This window comes from Fukomys damarensis, unplaced genomic scaffold (genome assembly GCF_012274545.1).
Source record: "Fukomys damarensis isolate Sample0158 unplaced genomic scaffold, DMR_v1.0_HiC HiC_scaffold_33, whole genome shotgun sequence".
In the NCBI taxonomy this organism is placed as follows: Eukaryota; Metazoa; Chordata; class Mammalia; order Rodentia; family Bathyergidae; genus Fukomys; species Fukomys damarensis.
The window spans coordinates 49,756,579-49,771,847 of record NW_022900945.1 but is presented as its reverse complement, the minus strand read 5'-3'; the positions used below and the strand labels follow the sequence as shown (position 1 = coordinate 49,771,847).

Sequence of the window (15,269 nt, the reverse complement as noted above, 5' to 3'; positions counted from 1 at the left end):
AAGCATACTTAAAAGCATCTATTTAAAATTAAGGGCTTTAAAAATATTAAGTTGTACTTAACAAAATGGTCTTTAGGAAGTTTTTAAAAGAGAAGGTTTACTAAAAGCACAGGAAATTGGTAACAGGCAAAATTTGTCTTGATAAGAGAACAGATAGAGATAACAGAACAGTCAGAAGATGTAAGTTAAGACAATGAAATAATGTTAGTTTTGGATTGGCCTTTTTTGAGCACTAAGCAGCACACAACTATATATCCTTTCTGTAGAGAATTAACTTCTACATATGAGATGACTTTTTCCTTTCTGTTAGGTTTAATTACACTGAGATTCTGAATGTTTTGGACATGTAAATCCCATATTATTTTGCTCAGTGTTGTTCTACAACGGTTGGATACTGTGTTGAGGAATACATTGGAGGTTCTTTGGATCACATTGGTCTTACTCTTCTTTGGGTGTTTTTCAGTGAATCTGCTCATAGAAAAAATGGTACTGTACAATGGAAACAGAACATCTTAATATTCACTTGGAATTTTTATTTGTTTTCAGCCTTTGCCATAGATATAAATGATTTTGTTTTTTGTCCAGCCTATTTCAGTCTTCACTGTAATGCTCTCGTTTTGAGATTCAGAGTGGCAAGGGTGGAGAGCATACAATAAGACACAGTCATATTTGAATATTTTTGTGCTTAGTATAATTGAAAGCTTAGAACATTTTAAAGTCATACTGATGAATTTATTAATATATTTTGTCTTAGCTACAGATATTTAGCTTGTTGAGTGTCTCACAAGCGTATTAGGACTTGGTGTGGTCCAGGTGCTGTGCTAGGTCCCAGGGATACTGTGCAGAGTCTGTCAGGGCCACCGCTACTGGAGAATGTGTGTAGAGTTGGGGAGAGAGACAGTGAGGGGACACTTCCGTACCTCTCTGCTGCAGGGGAGCACAGAGGAAGAATATCTAAAGTAACCAGAAAGTCCCCAGGGCCAAAGTTATTGTCTATGATTCAAAATATAGGAGGAATTTTAAAAGATAGTAATGGAACAATGTGGGCAGAAGTGGTCATTAATACATTGGCCACATCGTGACTCAAAAATACATGTGGACTTTTATAGACCTTTCATTTCATATGAAAGTTTCATCTCCAAATGCATTAGTTTCCTTTCCAAAATGCAAGAATTGAAATTTAACTCGTAAACTTACATTTCTTTCCTGTAGTCTTTACAAAGACAGAACAATAAAAGAAAAATACAGTGTGTAGTAAATTTCAATATGGCACAGCAGATTAATTAATTTTGTTTTGGCAGTAAATCTAATATAAAATGGGACAAAATTGGAATTTTTAAAATAAAGGACTATTCTAGATTTATTTACTTGCTGGGATGATTTTCTTTATAAAATGAAAATTGTTATAGTAGTGTCAAGTTCTCTTATCTTATAAAGTCAGTTTTTATTGATTCTGTGCCTCTAAATTGAGGCATACTTTTTAGTTTTGGAAATTTGTGTTTTTTAGCTTGGGCCTTACCCCTGGATCTGATATCAGCATCTTTTAAGAAAACACGTTTTCTATTAGGTAGTGTTCTGGGAAGAGCATAAAAATCCTTGGCACCTTACCTGGAAAATAAAACTGGTGTCTCCCTTATTGCACCCCCCCCACTTTTTTCCTTTTAATTAAGACTAATTTCAAGGAAGAAGACAGCTGTTTCTCCACTTCATTTTTATTTAAATGTAGTACTTGGGATTTGAAGTTTCTGCACTTCTGTTTGTTTGGATTTTTTTTTTTTCATGGCTTCATCCCAAAAGAATGTAATAAAAAACTTAGTAAATGCTTTGTTGTTTGAAATTGTAGGGCGCTGCAGAATTATTGCAAATCCCTGGTGTCTCCCTGTCTGCCCTCAGTTCTCCTATTTTTGGTAATAATGCAAGCAGTCATTTTAGAAGACTTAGCTGTGCTCCTTTTACTGCACCCCTTCCACAGGCCGTGTGCCAGAAGCAAAGGCAGCCAACTCTAGCCCAGGCTTAGGTGGAAACTCGGGCTGCCTCCCCCTCAAACACTGGGCCTTCCAATTCGCATGAATGCCGAAGGGGGAGGAAAGCCCTGTACAACTCTTCTTCACTTATTTCAGGCACACAGACCTTCAAGGCAGTAAAGGCTCTTCTCAGTGAGCAGTAGATGCCTGCTGCAAACAGAAGTGGGGGAGTCATGTGAGACAGATAGCAGACAGAGGCCTATTTGAAGAGGCTACAAAGGAACAAGTAATGCCAACTTGAAACCATTACATGTCAGTGCAACAAGTGAAACACATTGAAGGCTGCTCGGATTACACTGTCTGGGTACTGGACTTAATTACTCATGTTAGAGATTCCTAAAACAAAGGGAGGCTTTTAAGCCCATGATATGTAGCTGTCTTGGGACTGAAAAACCTTGGAAAATTTAGGTAGAGCCTAGAGGAAATTTCAAGGAGGAGCATCCTGTTGTGTCTTAAATACCTTCAGCCTATCCCCGAATAGATACGTTTATGAGGCATTGGAACTGGTGAAAATCAGTGACCGCTTACTTGTTGTGTTTAGTATTTGTGTACAGTTGAGGCTGATAAACTGGAATAAACACTAGCAGCCTTGTCTGGACTGAGTTACAGTTAGTACCAAATGAGGGTTGGTGTTATATTTCTTTTTTGTACCGGGGATCGAACTCAGGACTTTGTGCTTGTGAGGCAGGCGGCAGAACCACTGAACTAAATAAATCCCCAGGCCCTGGTGTTGTATTTCTTGGAAGTTCTTTGTGGAGTGGTTCTGACATTGATATTAGGAGGGTGTGCTATAGGTATCTAAAAAAAGCAATTTGATGTTGTTTTTATTTTTCTTAGAGTCATCTGTGTAAGGACTGTCATTCTCTCTCTCTCTTTTTTTTTGGTACCAGAGATTGAACTCGGGACCTTGGGCTTGCAAAGCAGGTGGCGGAACCACTGAGCTAAATCCCTGTACCTGTCCATCTGTCTTTAACTTTAACTTCCCTCCATGTGATTGTAAGAACTGTGTGGTTTGTGTTTGATTTCCATGCATTGCCAACCTCACAGTAGTCGATCAACAAATACTGGTAGAATTATATTCAGGTTGAAGGGCAGTTTTGCCCATATATAAGGTTCAGTTTACTTTTAGTGAAACATTGGTTGATTTCCTTTTTAGAAGAAGAGCAGTGAGCTTTGTTTTGTTTACAGTAGTTTAGTATGTCTTTTATTAGATGGCTAGAGATGGCAAATGGGAATAATTTATGCCATTTATAGATAATCACATCCTGTAGTAAATTGTGTCATTTTGCTTTTAAGTTTCTGTTCTTAACACAACCCAATGAACACTCTTCCTCTTAGAGTGGAAGCTGTCACCACACTTCCTGGGATCCAACCCTTGCCTGCCACTGTCCTGTCTTCCATTACTCGCTTAACAGCTCTGTAGCCATTGTGAGCCTAAAATACCTCACTCCCATCTCAAGGCCTTTACATTTGTCATTTCCTCCCTCTGGGGTGCTCTTTTTCCTATCTCAAGACCCTTGTTCACTTCAGTCTCCCCTCGGAGGTCACCTCACCCCCGCCTTCGCGGCAACTGGGTCTGTTCCTAACAGAACGTACCACTGCCTGCAATAGATGAACTTACTCCTTTGGTTACTCGTCTCTCCCTATGAGAAAAACGGTTCCTGAGACAGGCACGTTGTTCTGTGAGTTGCAGTATCCCCGCCATCAGGGCCTGCATCTGCCCATATTACACCCCCTCTGAGTGTGTTTGTGCTACTAGACAGCTGGTCCCCCCAGTACTGCCCTGAAAATGTGTGCACATGGGAAGGTGGCTTCTAGATTTCGTGCCATGTTGACAAATGATAGAGGAGACTGAATACCCTCCAGTGCTTCTCTTTGGCCTTTTTTTTTTGTGTGTGTGTGGGGTGTGTGTGTGTGTGCGCATGTGACATGCACAGACACACAGAGACACAGATGTAAGATTGCTTGCACTCAGTCATTGATAAATTGAATGCCCACTGTGTGTGGTTTAAAAAGAAAATTGTGGGAAAGAGTTACTGTGAGAGACTATTTTCTTGGCTTCCATTAAAACATCAATTTAAGCATCACTTCTCTGGCTGTCATTTGATTTTACTTTCATTGTACGAATGTGACTCTGCCTTAAAGTTTTCTTGTCAGATTGAAATGTGTTACTTTGGGGGAGAATAGATTTTGAGATAAGACCTTTCCTACTCTCACTTGTATCATATTTGGTTATCAAAGTTCTAACTTATCTTTATATGGCAGATACTTATAGTATTCATGTAGAAATAGGCCAGGAGTGCAGTTGTGAGTTTTAAATTTTACTTTATTTTTCTTTTGTTTGTTCAGGCGGTGTGATACCACCTAGAGGATTCCAGACCTCTGCTGGAGAATATGGTTGGAGGGGATTTCCTAAGATGGACAGTCTCTGCTCAAAATGTGGTTCTTCAGACCTGTATCGTCAGCATTGCCTTTGAACTTAAGGACATTCTCAGGCCCCCCATGGAACTACTTAAATTAGAAACTGGGGTTGGGTACAGTGTTCTTGTGTTTTAAGAAGGCTTCCAGGTGATTCTAATTTGCGCCAAAGTTTGAGAACCCTAGCTTAGTAAATGGTAAAGGTTCAAGGTAGCATGATCCCACAAATCACCCAAATATCATTAATTATCAGCCTGGTAAGCCTGCCTCCTTTTTGGTCACTGAATTGGATTGGTTCATTAAAGCTAGGCTGTAAAGTTATTTGCTAGGTTGATTGTCACACATTGATTTTAGGGTTGTTTGTATTTCTCAGAACCTGTCACTGTAATGATTTGCCAGGCATGGAATAGGAATAGGCTCTCTCCACCCCCAGCCCTCCAGGGCTTTCTGAGTCAAAGAGGCCAGGTACTTATGCCCTCCTGGATAGCTTTCCACAGGTATGGGGCATGCCATGTATGTACTTTCCATGAGGAAGTGTCACTGTTGGATCACAGGGGACCTTTGGGGCATTTAGTCCTTCTCCCGCTTAGGTACAGGTAGAAAACTGTGCCCCGAGATTGTGCCTTGCCCACAGTCACACAGCAAGGTAGGGCTAGCAGTGGTAGAGGCCGTTGCAGGCCTCCTGACGCCCTCCATTGCAGCAGGATTCCCATAGGGGGCCAGAGCGTCAGCTTGCTGTATGCCTGCAGGACATTCCTTTCCTACTGAGAAATTTTCCTTTTTATTTAAAGAAAAAAAGCAAATAGAAGCCAGGAAGTTCTCATTGAAACTAATAAAAGTGTCTAAAGAGAATAAAAAAAAATCAGTTTGAGAACTTGTATATGGAGGAAATAACCTGACATTAACTGTTTTAATTATAGTTGTTGCATTGGGCTTATCAGTGTGGGAAGAGGGAGCGCTCGAGCCCTACAGGGAAGTGGGATATGGACAAGATGATGAGCCTCTTCCTGAATCTGCCTGTTTGCCTGCAGCCCAGTGGTTGATTGTTTGATGCCAACAGCTGTCTTGGAGACTGGAGACGGGTTGGGCTTAGAGACTTGAGTTCTAGGCTCAGTGCTACCACAGCTGGTGGTGTAAGGAACCTCTGGCCTTCATTTTCTGGTAAATGGGTTCAGTAACATCCTATCCTGTGGAGGAGAGTGACGGGTAGTGGGAAACAGTGTATGTAAGAGAACCGTCTCAGCATCTGGGCTTCCTAGGTTCACATCCCACCTCTTTAACTCACAGGTGTGATAATAGACAGGTCATTTGTCCTCTCTGTTCCCTCACCAGTGGAATAGTGTAATGAAGTCAGCTGCTTCTTAGGACTGAAGATTGCATTGGATAATCTGAAAGTGCTTAGAGCTTGGTATTTTAGTGGTATTTATTAGCTGTTGTTACTGTTGGTATTTTTAAGGCAATATTATTTAAAGGATGATGGGGTTCCTGTAATCATGTTCTCCAGTAATTTCACCACATCATACAATAGAGGGAAAACAAAAGCTTCTTACATGGAAGAGTTGCTTGTGGCCCAGCCCTTTGAAAAGAAGGACAGTTTGTACTGCTCAGGACAGGCAAGCCCACACCCTCTGATGTTGCATAGTACGTGCATAGAGTTTTGTGGCTAGAGTACCTGAAGGTGGAGACTTCTCACTCTTTCGGGGATTTGTGCCCAAACCATCAGAGAAGAGGGACATCTTAATGACCCTCAAGGAAAGTCGGTGAACTTCAATTTTGATTTTGATGGTTAGACTAGGTTTCTTTTTGTCTTGCCTTTCCAGTTTTCACCTACATAGTACATTTTGGTGATGGATATGGGAGGTAAATTTTGGAATGAATTTTTGTGTTTCCAAGACTCTAAAAGCCAAAGTTTTAGAAAGAGATTACAACTCTCAAGAGAAAGCCGGTCAGATTGGATGTGGGCTGAAGGTTGACTTGGATGATGGTTCTTTGGTATCTGAGGGTTACGATTAATGGCTTATTTCTAATGTGCTGTTTTTTTCTTTTTGCCTTTGTTTTAGCATTGCAATGTCGAGATGACTACGAGCCCTGTGTGAATGAAGGAATTTGTGTAACCTTCCACAATGGCACAGGATACTGCAAGTAAGTTTTTCTTTTCATGTATTTCCTTTTTCCACATTGGAATGCTGGACACAGTTAGGTTGCCCTCTGTTTTTAAGACATCTGTAAAGTGTTACTGGTTCTTAAACTGCTCTGATTACTTTTTGTGGGTGACAAGGGTGAAAGGATATGGATGTCAAATAAATGATTAATGAGAACTTACTGTTTTACCATTTTTTTTCATTATGAATAAGACTTTTCAATGAATGGCTAGTTAATATATATTGAGTATGTTTCTTCCATCTTTCAGTTTAAAGTATAGCCTTAGAATCTCTCCTGAACATGTTAGCTATGATCTTGTTTTTAAGTCAAGCCAAATAGTTATTAACTTTCATTCCGCCTACTATAAGAGAATATAATCATCATACTAACCCTCGCCCCTAGTATAGGAAATCCAGTCCTCAGGGTGAAATTGTGAAGAAGAAAGATGGAGTAGTTGTAGGGGCAGTGGGTGTGTGCTACCTGAGGGGTTAAAAAAGGAGACAAGGAAGGGGTCGGACTAGGAAACACAGAATAGTTCTTGGCTCAAGAGCATCTCTTTTCTTTTTCTCTAACCATCTAGTCTAGCCATCCTTTTTGTTTCAGGAAGGCTCCGAGATAATTTCATAAATAGCTTCTCTAGATTTTTAGTAGACCAGTTTTTTCCTTTTGCCTCAGTTGAAAAGTTTTGATAGTAACATGTGCCCATTTATTTCAGGGAAAATGTTGGAAAAATAAAACTTAATAATGTGAAATTTCTCTTCCTTTTCTTCATGTAATTAATTATAATTTTTTTGCCCTCATCGTTCATTCTGACACCAGGATCTAAGTTTGTTAATGTCATAAACAAAACTGTTTTTCCAAGTCAGAAGCACTTTTCTTCAGCAATGTGAAAATATTTTAAGCAGTGATGACAGTAAAGCTTAACAATGGATTGTTTGTATTGGAATAAAGATAACATTGGAAATGAAAGATTTTATGTAACTGATTATAGACTGCTCCTTGGTTTTTCTAGCTGGAAAAAAGCATGTGCTGCCTTCTCCTCCAAGAATGGAAATACAAATGGAGAAAATAAGGGAGGAAACTCAACATCTTAGAATTGGCACCGGAAATCCTGTTTAGTCTCTTTAAGATGTCTGGTGCCTTAGTTGCTTGCTTTATTCTACTCTTCAGCTCTCTTATAGTAGTTAACCCATTACATTGGGATCACCTTTTGATATGTTTTTGTCTCTCACTAGATTGTGAGGTCCTGGTCTTCGGTACTTTTGCATAGTTAATGCCTAGTACAGTACTTGGTATTTATTGCTTAACAGTGTGTTTCTTGAACCAAAAGGCTTAGCATGGATAATTATTCACATGTCTCTTCATTTACTTGTCTTAAATAGTGAGATATTGGTTCTTTCCTTTGAGAATTTTGTTTCATGGAGCATCCAGGATGATAGTACCACACAGAGAGGTGAGCTATTTGGACATAATTCAGCTTGGTGGCTTGTGTAGGGAGAGTCTTTCATTGGTTCTCATGGGTGACCTACATATTTATGGTCTGTCATAGGGAGAGACGGTTTCTAGGAGAGCACAGACTCTGAGCCCTTACCAACATATACTAAGGGTTACTTTGTGGGGGAAGCAGATGTGTGAGTCACTAATCTCAGACTCTCCAAGCAAGGTCAGAAAGGCAAGGTTGCCTTCAAGTTTTGGGATGAACACTGCTAGCAGGCAGAAACTTCCTTGTGGTTGATGAAATGGGGCTGCTGAAATTCTATGCCTGGATATGGCTAATTGTAGATAGAATGCAATCTGTATGGGTCCCTCAGGTATCTTTTAACACTGCTGTGAGGCAGACACTTCGTGAGAAAGAGCAAGGAAGGAACATAATAATTGGCAAAGCCATCTTTTTGGGAGACCACTATGAATAACAGAAGTTGTAAAAAGAGAGGGTTTACCTGAGTAGAGGTAATATTAGCACCTTCAGGACTGGTAGGGTCCAAAGAAATAAGAATATTGCCCAGAGTCGGAGATAATAACCTAAATGCTGTGCCAGACACCACTGACTCTTAAGCAGAATTTTAAGCCAAGATAACGTGTAGTTGGCATTCTTTTCAGTACATTTTTACCAACCTTGCTTTTTCCCCCACTTTGGGGAAAGAAGTTAATCCGGCTTGTTCAAGGAAATATTTTCACAAAATAGTAAATACGTATTATAGCACTTAGAAGGTTTATAAAAATTGTATCAGGCACGCAGGGCATGTGATTATGTTTTCATTCATGAGATTGCTTAGTGGATTAAGAAAAGAAAGGTGAAGCCACATTCCTTTGGTGGGGAGCGAAGTGGTGGAAAATACTTTAAAGTCGAGGCTGTCTGACTACCTGTTAAAAGGGCATTATGCTACTGATTCAGCTAAACTGTAATGGTTGTTTATATAAATTAGAGAAACCCTTGATAAGATCACATTGACAGATGTGTATAAGCACTTTTAAAGATTGGTTTCGTACACAGCTCACCATTTTCTCACCGTTAGGAGCCCGAGTACGCTGTCAGTGTGTGATCAGATGGTGATGCCAGACAAAGGAAACCTGTGTAATCTTGCATAAAACTCAATTATTGCTGCCAAATAGTTGCTGTCAGATCTTAATAAAGCTCGCTCACTACAGGGAAATAAGACATTTTATTCTCTCCCTTGTCCTACTGGGAGGTATAAATATACAGTATAATTAAGTTTGGATGTCATTAATCACTTTCAAGTCGTTTGCTTCAGGCTTTCAAACATAAACCATTCCAAATCCCATTTTGATTAAAAATCACGGGCAACTCAAGTCCCTGGGATGCTGAGGGTGGGTAAGGTTATGAGTTGAACAGTTTACACAGTGTATATTTTAAGGCCATATTTATCAGAGTTATGTAAAGTTCCTATCTGACAATCTTTAACATGTAGCCTTTCGGTGGCTATTTTTCTGTCTGCAGCTTCTTCTCTTGACTGTCGGTGGTTTTCCTTTACTTCCCATGTGTAGTAGGTTTTAATTGTTGACTGGCTGTTAGGGTGATGCACTTTAAAGTTTTCCTGTCACTAAAGCAGGTTGAGTTCTGTTCTAGTAGTCAGTTCCATTCCTGGCAGATCACCTGGGTCCCGTGGAACCTTGAGTTTTGGCTTTTTAAGGGTGAGTCTGCTTCTGTTTTGTTCTTAGTCTAACAGCACAAAGCTTAGCTCCGGGATGTTGTCCTAATTTCCAAGATGGGACTTTTCAGAAAGTTCAGTGGAAAGTGTGAAGGGTTTACGAGCCCGGAGGTACCGCTTGTCAAGCTCTTCTCATCTGGCAGGACTTGAATTCTTCCGCTGGGCTTTCGGCCTTCTAGTTCTCACTGTCCCTTGGACTCCTGAGTCTTATCTTGCTCCTGCACAGCCAGGAATCACTGAAGGATCTGAGCAGAGTCGCGTACACATTTAGAGCTGCTCCTTCAGTGGTTCTGTCTTTTCTAGGCTTTCTCTTCTCAACTTCCAGCTGCTTTGACAACTCCGATGTCCACAGTTGGCTTACATTCTTCCCCTTTTGCTGTGCGGTCTGGGAAGCACATTCAGGGAAAAACACTGTAAATATGATTTCCTATGGTTTGCTTCCTGTTTTCTCCTCAGCACTCACATTGTATCTAGTTTCTGTCTGCTTTTGACTGGCTCTCTGATCATTGTATTTTGTCCAGACTGTATAATTGTTAGGAGTGAGAGGGTTGGTCCTATGTGAGTTATTTTGACATCATTCCTAAGGATTAAAATTGAAATTACAAAGAAATTTCTGTACTCCACTTAGGAGGTACGTACGTAGCATACTGTTTGTGAAACATGGAAAAGTCATGGGAGTTACAAAGGCTCGGGTGGGTGGATACTTGCCTTCGAGATTTTTGCTTGCTGTCTATCTAAAAGTGACATTTTGAAGTGCATCATTATAAATATAAAATGTTATAAAATACCAGCTTGTGTCACTCTTTATCTAAACCCTGTCTACCAGCTGTAATAAACATTACACATTAACAGCTAACAGCTTTCCTTGCCAGTATAAGGAAGTAATGTTGGTGGTCCAGGCCTACTAAATCCATCTAAGAAAATTGGAGCTACTGTCTTTGTTGTTCCCTTGACACATTCAGGCATAGTAATAGAGAATAGAGACACTGAACTTGTTCCGAATGCAGTGTGCTGGGGAGGGTGCATCATCCACGTTTGTGTCATAGTGGTGCTCCCCCAAAAGGCATTTCCAAAAGTCACATCTGGCTCCTTTCATCACCTTGGTGTTAGCGCATTCAGTGCTGTGCAGGGTAGCGTCAGATCAAAGAAATACACAAGGAAAATAGAACGGTTACCCCAGTGTCTCTCTTCTTGGTTTGAAACTGGGTCTGCCAGCCTTCAAATAAGAGTACCCTAGTTAGCTGGAACATTATAGATTGAGTTTTTCTGGAAAATGCTAGCAGAAGCCTGGGTATTTTTAACATAAAATAAAGAACGCCATCTTTTGGCTCATTAAATATCGTTCGTAGAGTCATTTGTAAAATGTGACGGTTAGGGATTATTAATTGGAGCTAATCACTGTGTTCTCCTTGAATATATCCACATGTCGTGGGGAGCTGGTCTGCGGTGGTAGTTGCAGTTAATTCATGTTCTCATGTTACTTCGCACTTGTTTGGGAAGTCGTAGAGTAACTACCAGGTTCATGAACTCGGACTTCTCAGAGAGATTCAGAGTGAGTCGTGCTAGAGGACTGAGAAGTGAGCTGTGAAATAACTGTGCTGGGATCTTCTGTGCGGAAATCACCAGTGAACAGCAGAGCTGGGGCTGGGGAGGGAGGAGGTGTTCGCCTCAGGGGTGGGATTAAGGGGGCTGACAAATAGAAGTGAGATCAGCATTATTGTAATTTTATAGAAAAAAGTGAAAGCAATGCCAGAATGCTGGAAAAAGTACCAAACCTTAAATAAAGAGGCTAATATTGCCAATATTTTTGTGTTGCCTCAGGCTCCAGTGTAGTTCAGGTTGGCACCGATGAGCTCCTGGAAGCCCTCTGCCTGTGACGCGCGGAGGACACGGGTTTTCATGCTGCGTAGACCTGAGTCCTAACTCCTTTGGCAGGTGAATGACTGCAGTGCTAGCTGACATTTATTGAGCACTTGTTATATGCCAGAATTTGTCTTGAATTGAGCCCCTTTACATTATTTCAGTCACTGAAGGAGGTAGGTAGTGTCCCCGTTTTACCAGTGAGTATATGGAAACTCAGAGAAGTTAAACAGTTTCCCGAAGATCACAGAACTCTTTTTATTGAAATGCATTCTTTAAAAATGTGCCTGTCTTTAAAATGGGACCAAATCATATATTAAAGTTGTAGTTTAAACAGTACTTTTTGAGAAGGAAGTATGGAATATTTGAAAATATATGAAAGGCAGAGTTTTAGAACAGAAGTCCGATCAAAACACTGCTTTGTATATTATAGTTCTTGGTTTTAAAGTAGTAACAGTACCATAGTTAGGCCTGGGTGTGTCCCGTAGCACTAGGTAGGACCTGGTGCCTTCTTGTCCATGCAAGAGTGTATGCGGGCCTGGCTTGGCTAAGGCTGTGTTCTGAGAAGTGGGCTTTGGCTTGAAAGCTCAGCACAGTTACCGGAGATGGAATAGAAGGGAAAAGCAGTGCAGGGAGTGGAGCTAGACCATGTTGCCTTTGAAAGCGCCCTTCAGTAGACAAAACTCAATTGGAAAACGTGAAGCTCTGTCTCTTTCCTAATCGAGGATGAGCAAGTCCAGACTGATTTTATGCAGCTGTGACACTGAGACGGGTCAGATCCGATGACTGTTGTTCCCAGCGCAAAAGTCACAAGTTCTTAAACATAACACCTTACCTTTGCCTAGTAAGTTACAGATAAACATTCACATGTCCTGTGAGGCTTTTCTTTGTGTAGAGTTTAAGATCTGGACTCAAAACAATGCCATTCCGGAGTCTTTTTTAATACTGTGTCCTTTAAAAGAAAGCTGTAACACACGTGTCGTGTCTCTGAGGGGTCTTGCTTGAGGAAGTCTTGATCTCTAGCTTCTTATTAACATATAGCAACAGAATTTCCCGTGCTCCTTTCACCTCCTCTGTATTCTTTAGGCTGGAGTCTTTACACGCCACTGTTCAGTGCAGAAGCTGGGGAAGGCAGTTCTTAGGCTCTGCTTGGAGGCTTTTGACCGTCTTGGGTAACTGCCAATAAATTAAATCAATTCATTTTGGCCTGAAAACCTGGCATTAATAGATAGGACTTTAGCTGAGTTTCTTTTGACAGTCTCCAGGTTAACTATAATCCTTTGTAAGTTTGCTTCTTATTGTTCAACTGTGGCTTGTGAGCACCATTAATTTCACATAGGAATTCTTTTTTTCCCCTCATTCCCTCTTTTTCTAGAAGTAGAATGAGAAACATTTTTTTTTTTCTTTCAGGATCCAGAGAAGCTTAATTAAATTCTTCATTTTCATTTTGGCTATCTGTGACCTTAGTCAGGGCCAGCAAAGAAGTGGGAGATAACCAGAACGCAATAAGAATTCATTTATCTTGACATTTCTAAGCTTTATTTGTTACCCTAGTGTAAGAGTGTGGATATGATGGAGATTTTCACTAAACCCTCTTCTCACCATCCCGGAGAAGGAGTTTTGTAGCTCGGAATGAAACTTAGGCTCTTCACCCACTGTCATACATGTGAGTGTGGACGAATGTGCACACACGAGTGTGTTAGGTATGTTATTTTCACACTTGTCCTATTTGAGTTTCACCTTACATCCTAATGTAAGCTAAATTAAAATTTCTCTTGGGTTCCCCCAACTTTTCTAGTATTGCTGATTCTGCTACCGGTACCATCTGCTTTCTTGTGTTAATTCAGTACCTTCTGTTTAAAATGTTCATCTCTAGAATAGTTTCTGACTTGATTTTTGTGGAAAGGGCTTCAGAAAATAAAGGTAAAGGCAAGGCAGTATTTAAATGACAGGTGGCCTTACTCAGCAAACACATGAAACTAGAATATTTGCTCTTATTTTTTTCTGCATATTAATATGAAGAGAAAGCTCATGAGATTATCTGAATCTTGCATAGAATACTGTTTAGAATATTAAATATGTATAGTTTCCAGCCAGTCTCCTGCAGTTGCTATCTGTAATCCCGTGTCTCAGTTAAGAGTAGACTGACCCTGAAGCACTGTGGAATTTGTACCGTTCAAACAAAGGTTTAATTTTCGTCACACTGGTAAGCAGTGCAGGAGGCCCCTGTGATCGTAGTGCTGGGTACGAGACGGAAGAGTCTTGAGAGGCCTGTGACAGACGTCCTCACTCACAGGTGTACTGCCTAGGGAGTGGCTGTTAACGGGATGCCGTGTTTCTCAGGCACGAGAGACGGCGGCGGCCCTCTGACATCTTGTCATCTTGTTGGAGAGATGAGATACACGTGTATAGACTATCTGTGACTCTCTGTAATGAGAACTGCAGAGGATTGTTTTATGGGTACAGGTACAATTGCTGTGGGACCGGAGACTCAAATCAGGATTTTTTTTGGTGCTGCACTTTGATTCCGAATGTTGGACCATTTTTGGTGCCATCAGAGATGGAAAGAGAGAGAGAGAGAGGAAGGAGGGAGGGAGACTCAGGGAACCAGAAAGCTGTATTATTTATTAGACTCATTATTGCCGATTTCTTCTTCAGTGACATAGTTTCAGAAGCTTTCTGCATCTTGGTGGCTCTTTTCGATCTGTGTTCCAGATTGTGTGAGATTTTATGATATCCCTGGTGGTTTAATCTGGCTTCACAGTGGCAGCTAAGTGATTTGAAAGCTAGTTTCTTTAGCACATGTTCCCTTGAATTCCATCATTCGGAGATGGAATGCCTGGCGTGAGGGCGGAGAGAGGACCAGGGACAGGAAGAGAGGCAGCTGGTAGCAGTTACCTTCCTCCCCCCGACCTTTTGGCCTTGACTGTGGAGTTTTCTGCTCTTGCCAGACAGAGCACCCAGGTAGGTCTATGACCACATTTTGCAAGGAAATTCAGGGGTCAAGGACCTCTAAGGGGGAGAAAAAGAATGAAATTGGTGTAGAGAGAATGATAGAAAAGTAGAAACACTAGGAACAGGGCCTGTTTTCATGTGCTGCACAGTTCATTGCTTTAGCTGAGAATTCAGGTATCGCACCCTCAAATTTTTTTTCTGCCCTGTGTATCATTGGTCAGATTCTGTTCATTTTAGGGATCCAAAGTAAGCAAACATCTCTTAGCCAAGTCTTTGGTTACCCCAAATTAGCTTATGTCCTTTACTGCTTGTTTCCTGTGATTATATAGTACATAGCCAACCCCTCAATTATCCAGAATAAAACAGGTCTGCCTGTTCTGTGTGGAAAACATTTGACAGTGGTTAGGATTCTCCTGCCTAGACCAACACAGGGCCTTAGTTATTTAACTGCCTGTCCCTTTAAGATTTTGAAATGCTGGCTCTTGGTTTAAGCCAGAACATCTTGAGGAATCATTCCACCAGGCAGCTAGCCCCTTTGGAAATCTCAGTCATCCTGAAAATTATTTCAGGAATCTTCTTGGTTTTAATTGTTTGCCGTAGTCCTATTTGTATGTAATGTTTGTGCTGTCTCTCTCTCATATTGCTGAAAACTCATCTTGAATTTCTGGGTCACTCTTAAATTTTTTTTTTTTTTTTTTTT

The 15,269-nt window shown here is 40.8% G+C and overlaps 1 protein-coding gene across 1 annotated transcript in view; it reads left to right on the top strand.

The window, feature by feature from the left end:
- The first annotated feature begins 6,464 nt into the window (after positions 1-6,464).
- The window catches only part of Notch2 (notch receptor 2), a 106,181-nt gene continuing 97,376 nt past the window's right edge, over positions 6,465-15,269 (top strand). The window contains exon 1 of the mRNA XM_033758404.1: positions 6,465-6,584. Coding sequence (XP_033614295.1) covers positions 6,469-6,584 — 116 coding nt within the window. The 5' untranslated portion in view covers positions 6,465-6,468. The remainder of the gene's footprint in view (positions 6,585-15,269) is intronic.